Here is a 19379-nt window from a genome sequence, read left to right on the forward strand (position 1 = left end):
AAACGCCGATGCGTTGTTTGCATTCTATGATACATTTATGTGGCATTTTATATATATATATAAAAATCACATAAAAATATATTATGAAGCTCTGAGAAAAATGTGCATTTTCCGTTTCAAACTTCTGCGAAAGTTTGCTCGATCGAGCGACGTTGCAACTTCCTTACCTCTTCGCGAAGTATCTCTCCGAATATTTTACTGTCATCCCGTTTACGATTTATCGGCGATGAATTACGTAGGAACGAGCGGTGTTTTTGTATGAATACGTGACGAATTGACGCGATTCTAGAAAAAGATTAAATCTCGCGATTGATGGAATGTTATAAGCCTTTACATTTTCTCGCTGAATGAGACAACCATTGTTTCACTCGAGTTGATTTAAAAAATCAATTGCTCGATGATAATTGCGTCGCACGAGATTGTAAACAAGCAAACACCAAAAACTTTGCAAAGCGGCGCATATTCATATATTTTAGGAAAACATAAGTGCAAATATGTGGTGAATTTTAAACACGCTTGTTTGAGACGTGAGACCGAGAAACTGTTTAAAACGCACCGGTTACTGTATTTCTGTCCTAATTTAGAAATCAAATTAGATTTCAGAGGTTTTGAGATTTTTCCGCATTATTGGAAGAGAGGAAAAGTAGTTTTTTAAATCTTAATGATTTTAATTAATGATCGTCGCGCGTAGAAGCGATTTAAATAATTCACAAGGACGGTGATTAATTGAGACATTTGTAAAGTAAATTATATACTTTTGGCGACGTTTTCGGTTGCTATTTATTTTTATGCACGCCTATATCGCTCTATAAAATTAGTACGAATGAATAATCACTTGATATATCGTTTGCAATTTCGTATTAAAATAATGGCTACTATTGGTGAATATTTTCGTGCATTTTTAATATTTAAATATTCATATTAAGAATATAATAATTGTAAAACAAACAATATCACAAATTATATTATCGATTATTAATTATCAGAGTCATTAATATTTTTCATTATTACTATTATTATTATATACGAATGGCATAATTTCTATAAAAAATCAACTTGTCTAACTAATTAAAAGTATTATATCAATTATACCACATACTATAAATCACAGTAAAGTGTCATACTTTTCTTAGCCAATTTAAAATCCCAAAAATTGATTTTTATTATCCGTGACACAATGTCGCCATAGATCTGTCGCATTTTACGGTTCTTGTCGTTCCACGTAGGTGGTGAACTATAATATCAGCATATCGATTAGTCAAGACGAAAAATGGCGAGTTCGCCACAACACTGTGGCGAATTCAATTTCGCGGCGGCATTTTTCTGCGGAAGCCGGGCGCGTAGATCGTTTGCAAACAAAATCGTCGTGTTCTCAGGCGGTTCCAAGGAGAAGTTACTCGCTTCTTTCGTTACTTTTGGAAGTGATGAACGATCGTCTTTGTAACCGGAGGAACCGTGGCGGAGCGAAATAACGCGGGGACAGGAGAGAGAGAGAGAGAGGGAGAGCCTTTGATAGGAATGGACGAACATACAATGTATAACGAACGCGTGTTGTATATTTTACGAGGCAACTACTTTGCATCTCGACGCGATGAAAAATTCATTAGTCGTCGATGCTGTTTGACGTTGCAGTGAAAAAAAAGTGTCGCGATATATAATATATACATATACACGATTTGCATCTTTTCGCTAATTCGTTAATCATTAATTGGCACGATCCTCCATCATAACGAAGTTCAATTTGCAAATTAGGATTGGATAATCGAATAGCGGTGTATATTACTGTATATTTAGAATTAAATTATATGATGTAATGACGATTTAGAGCTCTATTAAATCGACAGACGCGATATTTAATTAAAATAAGGGCAGATATTCGTTCCACGAATATAGACACGTATAAACTATGTGAAAATGTCATTTAATCGAGATCTTGGCCAATTAAATTTTCCTTCCCTCTTTTTCTGTCTCTATACCACATGAGATTCTGATTCAACCGGCGTATATCATTGAATCTGGTTTATTTAACGAAGACTGTCTCTCACAGCGTAAAAGCGGGACGTTCAAGGACGATATACGTTGACGAAGCAGGGAAAAATATGATCGTCGGCCGAAACCGCGTTCAAATCCCTCTAACACCTCCGGGAGGTCTTCGTCTCGGCACAGCGAACGGTTATACGTGCGGTTATGGTAACCGGTCTCTACGAGTCGCAGCAAGGTCCTTAAAGGTCGATAATGGCCCGTGGCGCGACCGTCGACGGGGCCCTTTGGGCCCGATCAAAAGGACCGATGTCCCCGTTTCGACGCCGCGCGCCGGGCCATCGACCGCGGCGAAAATTATTGCCTTAAAATACGGTTCACCGGTATTCCCGTTCACGGCCGAAATGATGATGAAAACATTAACGGCGAGCTCTCTCGCGCGCTGTGTCACCGGTGCGGTCGCAATAATAATAATCTGGGGACGGAGAATGAGACGCCGAGAGTGTGTTGTCGTTCGGATATGGTGATGTCTCACCGATTTCTTGGCGCGGACAGCTACCGAAAATTAATGAATGAATAATTCAATAGTCGACGACAAGATTGCGCAAGCCGGCGGCGGTTCCACCGTCGTTATCGATTCGTACTTGTGGAACGCACTCGCGGAAAGTCTCGGCACAGCCGGCTGTGTTTATGAGAAAGCGCTGAATTACGCTATTCGTGCTCTTTCTCGGTTTTCCATATAACAGATTTATCGCTGTACTTCGTTAACGGTGTCTCTTTAGTTGTTTAACCGTTTGTTCTATCGTTTTTGGGTCCAAAGTTACAAAGCTGGAAAGTCCCCCCTCGATGAGAATTATTTTAATTTTTTTGAGAAAATAATATACTTTTGTATTTGATCCTTTCGCAGATTATCGCTGTTTTGTTTTATATTATCTTATTCTTAATTCTTCAATTTTTTCTTTAAGCAAAACGGGCGACTGATATTATATCAGTATGTAGGTATGCGTTTAAATAATAATATCGATGATATTTTATTTTTTAATGGCTCAATTTTTTCTTGCTACTTTGATTATTATTTAATTAATAAATCTTTTAGCATTTAAAGGACAGACAAATTAACTTTTGAGAATTAAAATATAGATAGTTGCTGAATTGAAATCTATCCGCTTTATCGTTTCAACTAGCGAACTCTTGATGCGAAAATTATTGATCTGATTTAGATGGTATTGAGGGAGTTCAGGTTTTTGTGTTACGACAAAAATAAATAGAGAATCGCGAACTTCTCGCTGATAATTCATCGATAAGCCAACGATGTACGGCTCCAATACCAGCGCATTGCCGATGATTGTCTCGATCGTTATACGGATCGATACATGCGTTACAATGTTAACGTGGTGCGCGACGCAGTTAATATCTTTTTTTTCTCCCTTAACGAAGCAGTGCGTGCGCGCCGATTGAATGAAAGATCGACTCGTGGGTCCAGTTTGCCTCGGAGACGCGAATGTTACTTTATGTAACGGCGTTGGTAACCGATGGAAATATTGCGCAGGCGGGATTAGTGTTTTACGAGAGTGCTAAATAACGCTCAGTGGGATGCAACTTACAGCACTTGCGAATCTTTTTCTTCTCGCTCGCCGCGGTACGAATTGTCGCGATCTCGCAATGCCGTCTAGTGGAGTGCAATGGATGCAACAGATGTAGAGAATAACATGCAAAATTTCTTTTCAAGGAGTATTTTTTTTACCATGGAGAATAATTAGTTAAAAATAAAATTATTAATTATTCCGTATTTTGGAAATATTTAATTGGATTAGAAATCTGTTAGAAATTATTCACAATCAGTTTAAGCCTCAATCTTTTAAAAACAACTATTTTGTACACAAAAATTGCTGGACATTTTTAAATAAAAGAATCGGATTCTTTAATTTATTTCATCTTTTACTTTATAGAAAACTTGTTTTCAAATAATTTGTATATTTCTCACTTCTGTTAGTGTTCAAAATCGTGATCAGAATTTTCTCGGATAATTGAAGGATCATATAATCGGGCAAGATTTTTTTCGGAGCAAAAGGCGCCGATTCCGCAGGGCTCATTGTCCTTCCGCTCGATTCTCAAATTTTCAACTTATTTTCAAATAATTTGTATATTTCTCACTTCTATTAGTATTAAAAATCGTGATCGGAATTTTCTTCGATAATTGAAGGATCATATAATCGAGCGAGATTTTTTTTCAGAGCAAAAGGCGCCGACTTCACAGGGCCCATTGTCCTTCCGCTTGATTCTCAAATTCTCAATTTATTTTCAAATAATTTGTATATTTCTCACTTTTGTAAGTATTAAAAATCGTGATCGGAATTTTTCGGATAATTGAAGGATCATATATTCGGGCGAGATTTTTTTTCGGAGCAAAAGGCGCCGACGCCGCAGGGCTCATTGTCTTTTCGCTTGATTCTCAAATTCTCAATTTATTTTCAAATAATTTGTATATTTCTTACTTCTGTTAGTATTAAAAATCGTGATCGGAATTTTTTCGGATAATTGAAAGATCATATAATCGGGCGAGATTTTTTTTCGGAGCAAAAGGCGCCGACTCCGCGAAGGATCCATTGTCCTTCCGCTTGATTCTCAAATTTTTAACTTATTTTCAAATAATTTGTATATTTCTCACTTCTGTTAGTATTTAAAATCATGATCGGAATTTTCTCGGATAATTGAAGGATCATATAATCGGGCGAGATTTTTTTTTCGGAGCAAAAGGCACCGACTCCGCGAAGGATCCATTGTCCTTCCGCTTGATTCTCAAATTTTTAACTTATTTTCAAATAATTTGTATATTTCTCACTTCTGTTAGTATTCAAAATCGTGATCGGAATTTTCTCGGATAATTGAAGGATCATATAATCGGGCGAGATTTTTTTTTCGGAGCAAAAGGCGCCGACTCCGCGAAAGATCCATTGTCCTTCCACTTGATTCTCAAATTTTTAACTTATTTTCAAATAATTTGTATATTTCTCACTTCTGTTAGTATTCAAAATCGTGATCGGAATTTTCTCGGATAATTGAAGGATCATATAATCGGGCGAGATTTTTTTTTCGGAGCAAAAGGCGCCGACTCCGCGAAGGATCCATTGTCCTTCCGTTTGATTCTCAAATTTTTAACTTATTTTCAAATAATTTGTATATTTATCACTTCTGGTAGTATTCAAAATCGTGATCGGAATTTTCTCGGATAATTGAAGGATCATATAATCGGGCGAGATTTTTTTTCGGAAGATCGTGATCGGAATTTTCTTGGCTAATTGAAGGATCATATAATCGGGCGAGATTTTTTTTTCGGAGCAAAAGGCGCCGACTCCGCGAAGGATCCATTGTCCTTCCGTTTGATTCTCAAATTTTTAACTTATTTTCAAATAATTTGTATATTTATCACTTCTGGTAGTATTCAAAATCGTGATCGGAATTTTCTCGGATAATTGAAGGATCATATAATCGGGCGAGATTTTTTTTTCGGAGCAAAAGGCGCCGACGCCGCAGGGCCCATTGTCCTTCCGCTCGATTCTCAGATTCTCAGCTCCGCAGGAGAGTGGACCCATCGAAACTCAAACGTGGAAACATTATAAATGCGGCGTGACGCCTGTTACGAGTCGTAGGAGAAGTTTGTTGGGCGTGACGGAGCCGGCGCGATCGCAGAGTGGACGAACATCGTGGACAGGAGGGCGAGAGGGAAGGGAAGGGTGGAAGGGAAGGTGCAGCTCTTTCTCGGGTCCCGTTTCCCTTCCAGGAAGGCCCGGGCATCGCGATGCGTACACGCATTTATGTATATGCGCTCGTTTTTTGCTAACTACCAACTCTTGCGTCACACCGGGCCCTTCTTGTTCGCGATTAGCATGAATCGTCGGTGCTTATTCATAAACAGCTGAGAGAATGATTAATCACTCGTATGAATAAGATTAACTTGTTCCCGGTATTGTTTCTCCGTCGTTGTGGAATTATTTAAGGATTTATATGCAGCAATAAAAATGCAACATTGTTAGATTCTTGTGGGAAAACTATTATGTATGTAATAATAGATCTAGGAAACAAAGTTCTACAAAATTACAAAAATTATAGTGACTTATAAGTTGTAAAGTGTGTCACGTTGAAATGTCGGACCGATTGGACCAACCGCATTTTTGCTGGGAAAATATCCACTCTTGAATCCAGTCGAAATATCCCGCTAACGCGAATCTAATCCGAGAGTAACGTTTAAGTAATACCATATAATCGTCGACAACAAACTTGGCAATGTGCGGCGAAATGAAGTCACGGTGAAGATAGAGAGAGAGAGAGACAGACGATGAGCGAGAGAGGACGCGAAAGAAAACCAATGGAACGATTCGAATCCATTTACTATGCTCCGATAACGAGCCGGGTTGAAAAAAAAACCAGTGAAATAATGATATATAATTGACAGGACTATAATAAAGCTAAATGCAATCCGTTACCGCGATTATATCTCGAGAAAGATGCGGCGGTAGAGAGTAAAAAAAAAAGAGAGAAAAGCGATTATACGAAGGCGGGAAGGCACGAACGAGGAATGGCCTAAATTCGAAACGACCCTTTATCGCCTCTGCCTCTGGAATTTTATGCAGAGGTCCTCCTGTCTTTTTTTCTTTCTTTACCGCGTTACGCGCCCCGTTAAAACGAGACACACGAGCCACATTTCGCTGTAGCATGGCATGGAGAGATTATGAATGCGAACCCTTTTTATGCGCGTAAACAGATGAGAGGAACTCGAATTACTTCCGGTAAGAATTTTAGGGATGTTATTAGACGAGTAATATTCTCCTGTAAATATTTTGTTATTAATTTCTATATCTTTCTACTCGTTTTACTATAACTGATACAATTTATTTTAGAAAATATTTTATAAATGAGATTAAATTTTTTTTTATATTATCTTATACTCTAATACACAGATTGATATATAACGAGCGAATTTTGCATTTCGAGTTACGAAAGTATGATATTTCACAAAATTTTACTGGCTAAAGCTTTTAATTGAACTTTGTTATTTCTTGAAAGTTGTAACGTACAGCTATGAATGTATCCTTCTGCAATGTATCCTTCTCGGCACGTCGAAACTTTTCACACCGCTTGAATGACATTATCTTTGCTCCAAAGCAAGATACTGCTCTTGTGTATGGAAACCAGAGATCTAGAACAAACCAAAAACTTATATATATATATTCTTATTTTATATCCCATTTTGATTAAATATATGCTTTATACGATCATTGTATGATCAATGTATGTACGGATTAATATTTACCAGCGATAAGCAGGCACGCGAATTATATCGCGAATTCAGCTGGCGAAAATTCAGCGACGAGTTATGAATCTTTACGATTACTTTGAAAGGAGTCGTGATTACGGATAAATGCTTTCCCGAAGAAAATGCACTGCCGCGGAAAAGCGTTGTGCGCTAATTGGATTCCGCTAATTAGACTCCATTCGTACTGCGGATAAGCTTTCGCGAGATATCGATGCGGGATTATAGCAAAAATCGTGGAGACGAAAGGAGAATATCGGCTTGATTTTTCGTTGCTACTTAGATATGATTTTCAGATATTTAATCATTAGAAAGATACTATTTTTTCAATATTTCTGAGTCAACTCTGAGAAGGAATTTTTTTTATAAATTATTTATAAATCGAATAAATTTAATTGATAATATTTAATACATGAATGATGTATAAATATTATTTTTGTCATATAAACATATACACACAAATAAAAAGAGAGATAATAATAATTATAATAAAAACAAAAATTTTTTGTTTATCTATATTTGTAGATTGTTTATGTTTTATATATTATATTATTATGTTTATATTGTGTTTATCTCGTTTAGACTCACCGTTTTGATTTCGAAAAGTAGAATTCCACAGATTACGCAGTAATGAGCGGATTAGTTGAATGAATGAAACGTAAGCATTTAAGATAATGAGATATAAATAGATAAAGATTTATTCCATCTTAGGATTAAATCTGCGCTAAGGAGGATTATAGATTATGCACAAAGTAAATACAACATAGCTGACAACTTAATATAATTTTGTAGACATATGCTTTTGTCTTTCTTTTTCTTGCCTTCTATCTTAAAACTAGAAGAACAATAATGTATGAAAAAAATTATAAAAGAAATTTGATAAAGATTAATAAGATTCATATATATTTAAATTACCTAACTAAGGAGCAAGACAAAATTTTTATGGAAAAATGTATAAAATAGTTTATTTTGACCATCGTATGTAGAAAAAGATTCTTAAAAAAAGAGCTTTTTTTCTCACAAGAATTGTATAATAAAATAAATAATTGATAAAATAATAAAGAAACACGTATACGTATTACAATAAAAATAACGAAGAAAAAGGAGAAAGATAGAGAAAGAGTAAAGATCTTACTTTATATGTGGTAGGTTTACTTGTCTGTTCCGCGTTGTCGAGCAAATTTATATCGCGCTGTCCCTCCCGGTGATCCCTCTTTCCCGTTGCTGCTGTCGTACGTTAGATAGCGTACGCCGAAGGGAGATTAAAGAGGAGGGAAAAAGGGAAAAGAAGGAAAAAAATAGGAAAGAGAGAGAGAGAGAAATATCGTATCTTGAAATATCGGTGCCCGCGGCGCAGCACCGGTACGGTGAAATGTCTCGTGTTATGTATGCATCGCGCGCGCGAACGCGCTTTTATTTCTCCGCTCCGTTGTATTTGCAGAAGATTATCCGCGCGTTTCGCGTTTATTTTCGGTTTTCGCGTTTGTGTGTCGAGTCGCCGCCAGTTAAAGCCGGCTTGTCCGCGACAGAGCTAATCTTCGCGCGATTGTGTAAAAAAAAGGGATAGGTATGACGCTTTAGGGAGACACTATGTTTTGGACACCGGGATTTGCTAGGGACACATCGACGATTCGTTTTTAGACAATTTCCCTCTGCTTAGGAAGTTTTCCAAATAAAAATGTAATTATCGAGACGATTTAAAATCGCGGTTATTTATATCTGTGTCAGTCATGTTTTAACATAGTGTAGGAAAATTTATAACAACATGAATAGAGTGGCAATATCTACTGGTATACATATTTAAAATCTCTTAATATAATAAATATGAATTATTGATATTTATATTTAACATTTATATAATTTAAACACGAGAATTGCATATCAAATATAAAATTAAAAATTAAATTATTTTAAATTAAATTGAAAAATTATCTTGATAAAAAATTAAATGAATATACATACAAAGAAGTAAATGAATATATTATATACATTATATATATATAAACGTTTCCGTCTAAAATTGACATTCTATAAAAGTTGCATGAAATTATGTTTTAATCGACTATTATTTTATTTCCAGAAGAATGCGAATATCTGTCTAATAATTACTAGGCATTCCTATCTTGATTCGCGCGATCAAAATAATTTGTTGATATCAGAAAAGTGCCGAGTAACAAGGAGCCTTCGAATGTCCGTTCCAGGATCCTGTCCATGGTCCATTGGACGCACCGTCTGTCAGTCCATCAGTAGTATCACACGGATATACACGCGTTCTGTCGGGTCCGTGGCAAATCGCGCCTCGGACCCACCCCTTTTCTTTTTTCCCATCCGTGGTCCGCCTGTCCTATATTTCTTGCCGGAATTCCAACCCGGGCTCTTTACGCTCTCCTCCTTAAGGGAGCCTCCTGGTTTCCCCTTGCCACTCTTTCCCGCCCCCGAGAGTTTCGTTCCTCTTTCTCTTTCCTCTTTCCTCCAGCACATACGCGTGGGACCACGTAAGCCTTTCTATTAATGATTTTTACGGCCTGCCTTCTTCTTTCGGGATTCTCTTTTCTTTTTTTCTTCCTGACGAGGACGAACCTGTCTTCTCCTGGAAGAGAAGAAAGGGAACAAAGATTTCAGCATAGGGATACCCCTCGGAGCGCATCTCGCCAAGCGCAGCTGCACCTGCAGAAGTCGGCACGGTTAATTACTATGATCAATTAAATAATTCCTCTAATTAGGCCGTGCTGCGGAACGTAATGACAGCCGTCGTTGTCCTCGTCGTTCTCTCTCATCTTTGTCCACGTCGTCGTCGAGAGTCGCTCGAGATCATCTCTGACGCGGCTTTCGCGATGATAGTTTCGTTGTTCGGATCGCGAGCGTTAATTCGGACAGCTTGATGGATAGTTCGGTGAGAAAGAGTGCACCGGGGTCGGTTGATTACAGGACGCTCTCGCCGAACGGAGTCTCGCAATCACGCGATCCGTCGTCCGCGTTGATCGATAAGGGGTGATACACCCTCGCGTGGAAAACTGCCCGCTCTCGTTATCAATCCGAGCTATCGATCAGCGATCGTTAAGTTCAAAGATTCTCGAGCTAATCTATCAGAGGCATCTTTTATCTTAAAACATATTTTTTTCTAACTCTATATATATTTTTTGATAAGATTTTTGTACGCTCTTAGAGTTAACAAAGGAGAATTTAAGATCGCGAGGATTGATGTTACTTTTTTTTACATTAGTTTCTTGACTATTCTTACGAAGTATCGGTATTTAAGTATTTTAAACATTTTTTATTGTATGATGACGTTACTGATGATCGATCATTTGGTATAGCGATGACTACGGTGACTATATTTTCTGAGAGAAAAAGACAAATCTGAAAATTTTGAAGTTTTGTTTCAACATGTTTCCAATTCACTTTGCGACCAAAGTGGAGATCGACGAAAAAAAAATGATTCTGTGACTATCAGAAGTTTACGTATTCTTACAATTTGAAACTGATTGGACTATGTTAAAACAAATTCTTGGTTTCTTAAATAGGTTCAGGATAAGAGGTTCCATTTCGTACAAACTCTCATGTTAATACTACATCAGATATTAAAACGTTAAATAAAAAATGGACAAAATTTTTATAAATAAAGGATAAAAAAAAAATTGAGTTTTGGAAAAAATTAATAAATCTAAAGGACAGTTACTTGAAATAAAGGATTGTCCTTTAAAATAAAGGGCGAATGATCACTGTAGCGATTTGAGTGAGAATACGGTTCGTGAAATGTTCGACGCGAAAATTATACAGCGATGATAATGAACGATTCTTTGCATATTGTTGTTGTTTACAGAACGATGTGAGTCGTACGACACTTGTGTTGTAAAATCGCGCGCCGATAACGGCAATCGCCGTATTTATTATTTTTTTTTTTTTACACGTGTTGTTATTCACAGTTTGCTTTACAATTTTAAGATACGTTTTTGAGATATACTTCTTTCCTACATTTTACAAAAAAAAATGTCAAGAATATTTGTGTCTACACATTTCCTGTTTGCGGTTGACATATCAATTCAACGTTTGACGTTTAAAGTAGCTTAAAGTATTAATCAAAACGAGATATATTTCTCGCATCTCACATATATTTCTTTGTATACGAATACATACATAAATACATACGCGTGTGTGTATATTTTTACGAGAGGTAATTTCGATTTGCGTTTGGAAGAGAGGTGTCTAGTTTTACGAGAGATCTTGGTCCACGAGGAGAGAGTTGGAGAGCTTGAGCACGCGATGGACGATGAAACCCCGACGTGGGCAATTCGCGGCGCAATACGCGAATACAATGTTGCAGACACGTGCAGCACAACCTTTGATATTCACCGACGGTGTGCAAGCGACCGGGCTCCACCTAGACAAGAGAAAGAGAGAGCTGCCTCTTTGAGATTACACGACGCGTTTTCCATCTCTACAACTTTCTCTCTCTCTCTCTCTCCCCCTCTTTCTCTTTCTCCTTTTTCGCGAGATGCACATCAACCGCGGGACGTAAAATATTTCAGAGGCGGTAAAGGTAGAGGCTGCGGTGGGAAACGCTCTCGCGGTATGCAAAACGGGTATGTTAGAAAGAAGCTGCGCGTTGCGTTAGTTCTTTAGGGTGCGACGAGAGTGATGAATAATTATTGATCCATCAATGGCGTCACGCGTGCTTGAGATCTATCCATCTGTTAAATGGCGATGGTGTCGAATTACCGGTTGCGCGAGACGCAGCGGCGCGATAATAATTAATATTAAAACGAATCACGAGAAAACTCATTAGGCTCGCGCGAGCATTTTTCACGAAAGGATAAAAAAAAAAAACTAAATATGTATACATATATACGCGCAATGAAATGCGTTTTATTTTAGCTATCACAATCATCACTCGCGCGGAACATTCTAATAATTAATTGGTACAGCCCGCACTTTAATTCGTTGTTTGCGTCATTTTCCCGTCTATTAACTAAAATATTTAATTTTCATTAAAGGTAAATCAGTCACATCCAGCGCCCTTTGGGAAAGTCAATAATGTCGTATACGATTTTACTAAAATTTTTATCATATACTCTATACTTGTCAAATTAATTCGTACAATATAAAAAGCCCTCTTGTGTTGATTTAAATTACGTTTTGTATGTAACATTGAAAGGGGGCGAAAATTGAACAGTACATCCGAGAATTAACGGTGCGTTAAACGGTTAACAATTACGGCGGTTTACAGAGATTTAACAATTCATGCGATTCATGAATTTGTTAATATCGATTAAAACGATATCGCCGGGTTAAATATGGAACCGCGCGAGATTTCATTGTCGTCCGTGTATTTTTGCTTGACGGCGACGTCGCGTTCACTTTTGCATTCTCCCCGTCAACGTTCGCGAGTAATAAAGTCGCCGGCGAATTGGGTCGACTTGTGATACGGTGTCCGACAAACAGTCAATAGAGGGAGATTCCGCGGGATTTATTGTGCGTTAAAATGCACGTCGATACGCGCGCCTACGCGTACGACCATCAGGTACACCGAGAACAATTAGGCTAACAATGACTCTCAAGCAGCGTCCGGATCACGGTTTGCCGACACGTTGTGTGTTTCCTATTGCCATACGAGTGCTGCATTGCTTTACGAGTGCTCTGTACTTTTTATAGCCGATCGCGCGATAGCAATACATTACTCAAATAATGACGCATTGCTGAAAATAAAATCGAATTTTTAATTCGAGACGCAATACAAAAATATTCATGTATGAATTGGTATAATAAATTTGTGTGTGTCAGATATTTATTAGGTAAAAAGTCTTATACAAACATTTTTGAATGTTATTTTCAATGTATTTTTACACAACGATAAAATGCAAAAATGCATTGAAAGCAATTAGTAATTTCGAAATCTAGCTATTTGTGGAAATATACTTAAAATTTACAAAAAATTACAAATATTCAATCAAATATTACGAAAAGTAATTTATTTTTTAATAAAATAAATAAATATAATATTAGAATATAATATAACAAAGAGAGAGAGAAATAAATTGTGGAAATAATAAATCAAGAAATTTTTTTTACATATATATTTATAATAGATTTGACGTTTTTATATGTGAAAATACTCAAATCTTCTGTTGCTTTTAATTTTAATTTGTTTTTATTGATATCATTAACGACATAGATTATAAAGTATCAAAAACTACAAGTCGATAACTATCACCCTACCGAATTGCTAATAAGCGACCGATTTCGTGATCTCTCCGATCTGCCATCCGTGTTCAACTTGTTTATTGTTGGCGAAATGATGTCGGGAAAGGGATCGATTGAGACGTTCGTTCTTCGGAACACGCCAGCCCTAAGGGCCTTGGCTAATTGCTATAATTAATTGCGTGATTGCTATAGTTAGATCGATCTGGATTGCCAGTTAGAAGAGTGTAGCTTCTGCCATCGTAATGATACAGTTACAGAGATGTATTGGCTTGACGATTGTTCCGGCTTGATTCGTGAACTATCACGCGCCACCCGGAAGAGCTACTCGTGTTCTTTCTTTATCAATTTCATTTTATCAAACTACTCTCTAATTATCTACAATTTTTAAAATTTTATAATTTCGCAATTTTAATTCAATGATTTTATGTAATTTATATATAACTTTATGCGTAACATAACTTTATAATTTTAGAATTTTACAATCGCATTTCCAATAGTATTTTAAATTATTTAATTTCATCGCACATCTTTTCGATTTAATTCTACAATTTTATAATTTTGCACACACACAATATAATTTCCTCACTTTATTAATATATAATTTCATAATTCTCTTCTTATATATAAAGCTCCTTTGTAAGTTGCGGTTGTAATTCCTTTACGAAGTTCGCGTTGTGACGCAACGGCGAAATAGAAGAACGTTTAACGAGAGATCAGCGAGACGTCTGAAAAAAAGCAAGGCGCTTAACGATTCAACGAGGAAGAAAAAAGATCGGACGAACCCGCGGTGCGTTTTTTACGACACGGTAGGGCCTTCGGACTCTCTTTATGCCGGATCGGAGCATTAAACCGCCATCTCTTTAAAAGCGCCGTATTTCTTTCATCGGCGTTTGCGGTCCGACTGAGTCACAAATAGAACTTGTAACTTTCACATTCGATGAGTATTACTGCTCTAATATTAACTCCGGTAGTCGAGGACGTTTATCGAATGCGTTATGCGCATCGGTTATTTTTTTCCGTAAAGAGGAACAACTTTGATGTATCGCTTCGAAATTTCGCGGATTAAATTAAGATGGGACGCGCTTCGCCGATTTTTCGAGGGAAGTCTATTATCGAGCTGAGAAATATGATCTGTGGCATCCATCCTCCAGGAAAAATTGTCGAGAACTTGCGTCGTACGTGTGATAATAACACGGTGTGTGGCGATACTTGCGGTTTAATGATTAAGGGTTCGCGTTAACGTGCCACGACGAAATTACAACGTCGCGCGATAAAATACGTCTTTGCGAAAAAAATGTGAAAAATCACGAAATCAGGTATACTTATGATTAACCTCCCATGGTACTTTCTACACTTATAATAGCAACCTTCCCTGACAATCTCATTGGAGTCCTGCTAAAACTTCGACAAGTCTCTCTCAAAGAAATTGGAAAATTAAATAGGATTATAGTCTAGCTAGTTTGAAATTTGCTTCATGGAAATTTCATCGGAAATGTGAACTCACAGCTGATACCGGACAAACGATGTTTCGATCTCACTATTAATGTATTATGAAATTTTGTAAGCACGCTTTTATCCTTGTTAACAAATTAATCAAATGCTATCAAGTGCTATCAAATTAAAATTTGCAATTCAATAGGGTCGTTAATATTCGTAATATTGTTGCCAACATAATTATTTATTTTTTTTATATGTGTATCCTTGCTTACGAGATTATCTCTATATTTTTGTATTTTATATTTTTCGTGTATTTGTATCTCTTAATGGAATTTTTATTTAAAACAATTTTTCTCAAGAGAAACACACCTTTGCAGTCACCCAAGCGCTCATTATACTCCTTTTCATCGCTCACCAGCGATAAATCTGAATTATGTTCTAGGCGATATGGTACCAAGTGCGGCGGTTGCCTTCAAGGGATAAACCCGCAGGACCTCGTGAGGAAAGCAAGAGACAAGGTTTTCCACCTGAATTGCTTCACCTGCTTAGTGTGTCGGAAGCAGATGAGCACCGGCGAGGAGCTCTACGTCCTGGACGACAACAAGTTTGTCTGCAAGCAGGACTACCTGTCGGGCAAACCGCTGCCGGACACGCATCACGTGCACGGTCATCACGGTGAGTCGCACAAAACCACCCTCTTTCGATACCCTTTCCGATTATCTTGCGTATCAAAATCAGCTCGATTCACAATTGTTTTGATCTTTTCGGTATATTATATATTTTAATCTTGCGACAAAACGCGAGTAAAATTTTGAATTTATATCGAATTAAATTATATGTATGTTGAAATATTTGTTAATTTTTATATTAATAATAATTAACTTTGCAATTGAAATACCGAATAGAATCGTGAAAGTCAAATTAGTTCACAGAAGAGATAGATATACTTAAACATACATCATCTCCACATTTGTCTTTATTGTTGCCAATCGATATCGGGACAGATCTGGTGACGATATTATCATACATATTAACGATACATAAACACTAAAGAAAAATTGTAAAGGCTGTAGTTAATTTACTCCGATACAATTACGCTAAATTTATTTAATCTCTTCCGCTAACCGAATGATTAAAATGTAAAGAATTGAGACATAAAAACAAATATTTTTTTCAACGTTAGACCAAAGGTTTAAGAATGAAATTTCGATCTTTCGGACGAGACTCGGGCTAAATACGGCGCCGCGATTTCGACGTGGCACGTGGCTGTCAGCGGCACGCGGCCGATCGATCGCGGCACGAAAATTCGCGCGAAATCGCATTTAGCACACGCTCGGCGCGCAAACAAAGTCAACGCACAATCGCCTTCCATTATATCGATCTCCGGGCCGCTGTCACCGGAACGCGGCGCCGTTGCCTGTCCAGAGAGAACGAGGAGAAGGGCGTATTATCGCGACAGCACCTCCTCGCACGCCTCCCCGGGTCTCTCTCTGGCGTCGTTCGATCTCGAGCACGTTTTACGATCACCTCCGTCGTTTTCGTTCCCGCCGCCGATAAATAATTTTATCCATCGCTCGCGAGAAAGAGAGAGAGGGTCCGCCATAAATTATCGCGCGCTAGCCGCCGCTCGCCGATCGAGAAGTCGAGAAGCAGCCCGTCCCGATTTCGACGTTCCACCGGAGAACCGGAAGGCGCCGCCGGTGCTCTCACACGATGCTTCGATACCCGTTGAAACAGAAGGATAATATTCGTGTTGAAAATATTCGGACACTTGTCCGAAGTCATCAAAATTATAAAAATGCAATATTTTTCATTATTTATGGTATTAAAAATTAAACGAATTAAGTAGCTTAACATAAAAAATATCCCATATAAATTTATTCATTCTTACGAGCAACGCCAAGGATCCGGAGTGGTTGAGAATTTCGGGATTTATTTTTTCGAGCGAGGTCGAGGGGGTCACAGTTCAACGCGCACGCCGCCACAGATTTCACGGAGTCAGGATCAGTCTGAAAAAAAAAGAGGATCGGTGCATCGGTGGATATAGAGGGGAGTGGGCAGGTTTTCACGGGGGTTTCTACCCCGAGAGGGAGAGAAAGAGAAAGCGGCAAGCTGTGAAAACAGCCAGGCGCGTATGCCACCGTGAACCACCGGCCGAAAAAAGAGCGAGAGAGAGAGAGACGGCGAGGGCCGGCTCGGTTTCACGAGGGCCTCACTCGTATATAAGCCGTGAAACGAAAACCGAAAGGTCGTTAGGCAGGGGGCGAACCTTTTGTCGCTCCGTTGCCGACGCCGAAACCGCAAAATGTCCCGACAACCCGTTTCTTCTCTCTCCTCGCCCGATCGAGGGCCCTTTTTCTTTCTCGGGGCCTCGACTCGCCGCCGCGTTGTGTTCGCCGTACGTGAGACAATGTCGTGGGACAGCCGACGCGAGCGCGAGAGAGCGCCACGAAAATGATTTACGCCTCGGCCGCGGCCGATTTGGCCCGCCGACTCGTCGTCGATGAGTTTCGCGTTGCGTAGCGTTCGTCATCGTCCTCGATTTTCTTGTATTGTTGGCGTCATAGGGGTTCTCTGCTGAGGCATACCTGCGGATCCAGGAGCGGATCCGTAAGCCGCGTCAAGTGTCACTTCAAAAAGACGCCTCTGCGGAAGGATTTCATGATATTTTCACGAGATCGATGGTCAGACTTCGAGGAAAGGGATTAGCTGTGCTAAAGAAGTAACAAAGAAGAATGCGGAATAAAACGAACCGACATATAACACAAAGAAGAAAATACATAGTACGAAACAAAATAAAAATAAAACACAGCGGTAAGATAAAAAATAAATAAATTAAGCTTCAGTTACGGTCGGAAATGGTACGAATACATTTCGTATCTATTCTATCCTCTTTTGCTAATTATTTTTACCATCACCTCTGAATATTGAATATGGATAACTGGATGGAACAATGCAGGCAAATGTGGAGTACCGTTCGAAATCTTTATCGCGTGGAGAACGAATTTGATGCGCAACTGGGGGCAGAATGTTGACGCGAGCTTTCAGAATGATTTCGGGCCGATGATTAAACGACATGACCGTCTTGATGCTCGACACTTTTTCAACATTAATCTCTGCCATCCGCTCGGTCATTTGTCGGTTGTCGAATCCGTGGCCATCGTTCTCTCTCTCGGCGGCGCGAGCTCTGAGAGAGTACGATAATTATGTTCGTAGGGACGATTAATATCCAGAGACACCTATCGCCATTTTTTCGGCGGTTCCCGGTCATAAAATATATTGCGCTGCGTTGAAAATATTTCGAGCGTAACATCGCTATTAATGGAAGGTACCAGTAGCCGACTCTTGAAAACACTGCTTGTCGTTTGCAGACATATTTTACAGTTGACGTAATTATATACATCAATTCAATCTAAAGTACTAAATAAAAATTATAACGATTACGCATTTTCCTCTTGAGAAAAAAAAACAAATATTATTCATTGATAAAGTACGTAATAATATATTGCATCAATATTGTATACGGACTTTTATTTATTTTTAGAAGAAAAGTTTATTTTTAATTATATGCTACGTATAAATAATATCAAAGAAAAAAATAGATTCTTCTTTAAATCTATTGTACAGAGTCCCCGCCGTCGGCAAACATAATCTTCTTTTAAGTGAAAAAAAATATAATTTAGGGTTAATTAAAAACTGTGAATTGAGCTGTTTTTACGTTTAAACATCATTATGATACTTATACAATGACTAATCTCTCTATTTTTGCATGTTTATTGAAATTGGAATCGCTGATTTTGGGAGGAATAACACTGTTGCAATTACACAGAAACGGAAATAACTTTTTGATCATCAAATAAAATCGTAAAAAAATTCGATTATATTTATAATAATTAGATATATGTTTTGAAATTGTTGTTTTGGTATAAGATACTTTGTCGATCGAAGTTTTCGTTTCGTTTCTGTGCAAAAGCGAAGAGCGATAATTCGCGCGTACATAGAATCGATCGCGGTTGTTTCCAAAATCGGCGATTCGTTCGTCAATGTTATTAAAAAGGTCGGTGTCTCGCGTCGTTCACGAGCAGAACCGTCCAACCTGTCGGCAGGCGGAGACTCGCTCATGGGCTCGGGATCGGAAGATGAGGACGAGGACGGCAGTGCTCACCATCATCATCACGATCCGGCAGTTCGTGGCACTCACCTGGGACCTCATAACATTGGCCCGGGTGGTCCAGGCGACCAGACCGTCGGCCACGGTGGCGAACTACCTCTCGGGAGCGATGCCTGCAAGCAGGAGGACTCCGAGGATCAAGGTAAGTTCTGGCTTGTTTGCAAAAGATCATATTCAACTAGGATGACATAAGAGATGGACAGAAAAATTCGTGGCATTTTTTTACTCTAAGAAAATGTAAGGAAATATTTATTGAGAATTATTTCTTGACATAATATA

The 19379-nt window shown here is 38.3% G+C and overlaps 1 protein-coding gene across 8 annotated transcripts in view; it reads left to right on the forward strand.

The window, feature by feature from the left end:
* Lim1 (LIM homeobox 1) overlaps nucleotides 1–19379 on the forward strand; it is a 43966-nt gene that overhangs the window by 17246 nt on the left and 7341 nt on the right. For 7 of the 8 annotated variants that reach the window (XM_029305115.2, XM_029305112.2, XM_029305113.2 and 4 more), the window contains 2 exons: nucleotides 15372–15604; nucleotides 19015–19242. In XM_029305115.2, coding sequence (XP_029160948.1) covers nucleotides 15372–15604; nucleotides 19015–19242 — 461 coding nt within the window. The remainder of the gene's footprint in view (nucleotides 1–15371; nucleotides 15605–19014; nucleotides 19243–19379) is intronic. The other variant, XM_029305117.2, reaches the window with a different exon arrangement.

The sequence above is a fragment of the Nylanderia fulva genome, unplaced genomic scaffold, assembly GCF_048542155.1.
Source record: "Nylanderia fulva isolate GAGA-0341 unplaced genomic scaffold, ASM4854215v1 Scaffold22, whole genome shotgun sequence".
In the NCBI taxonomy this organism is placed as follows: Eukaryota; Metazoa; Arthropoda; class Insecta; order Hymenoptera; family Formicidae; genus Nylanderia; species Nylanderia fulva.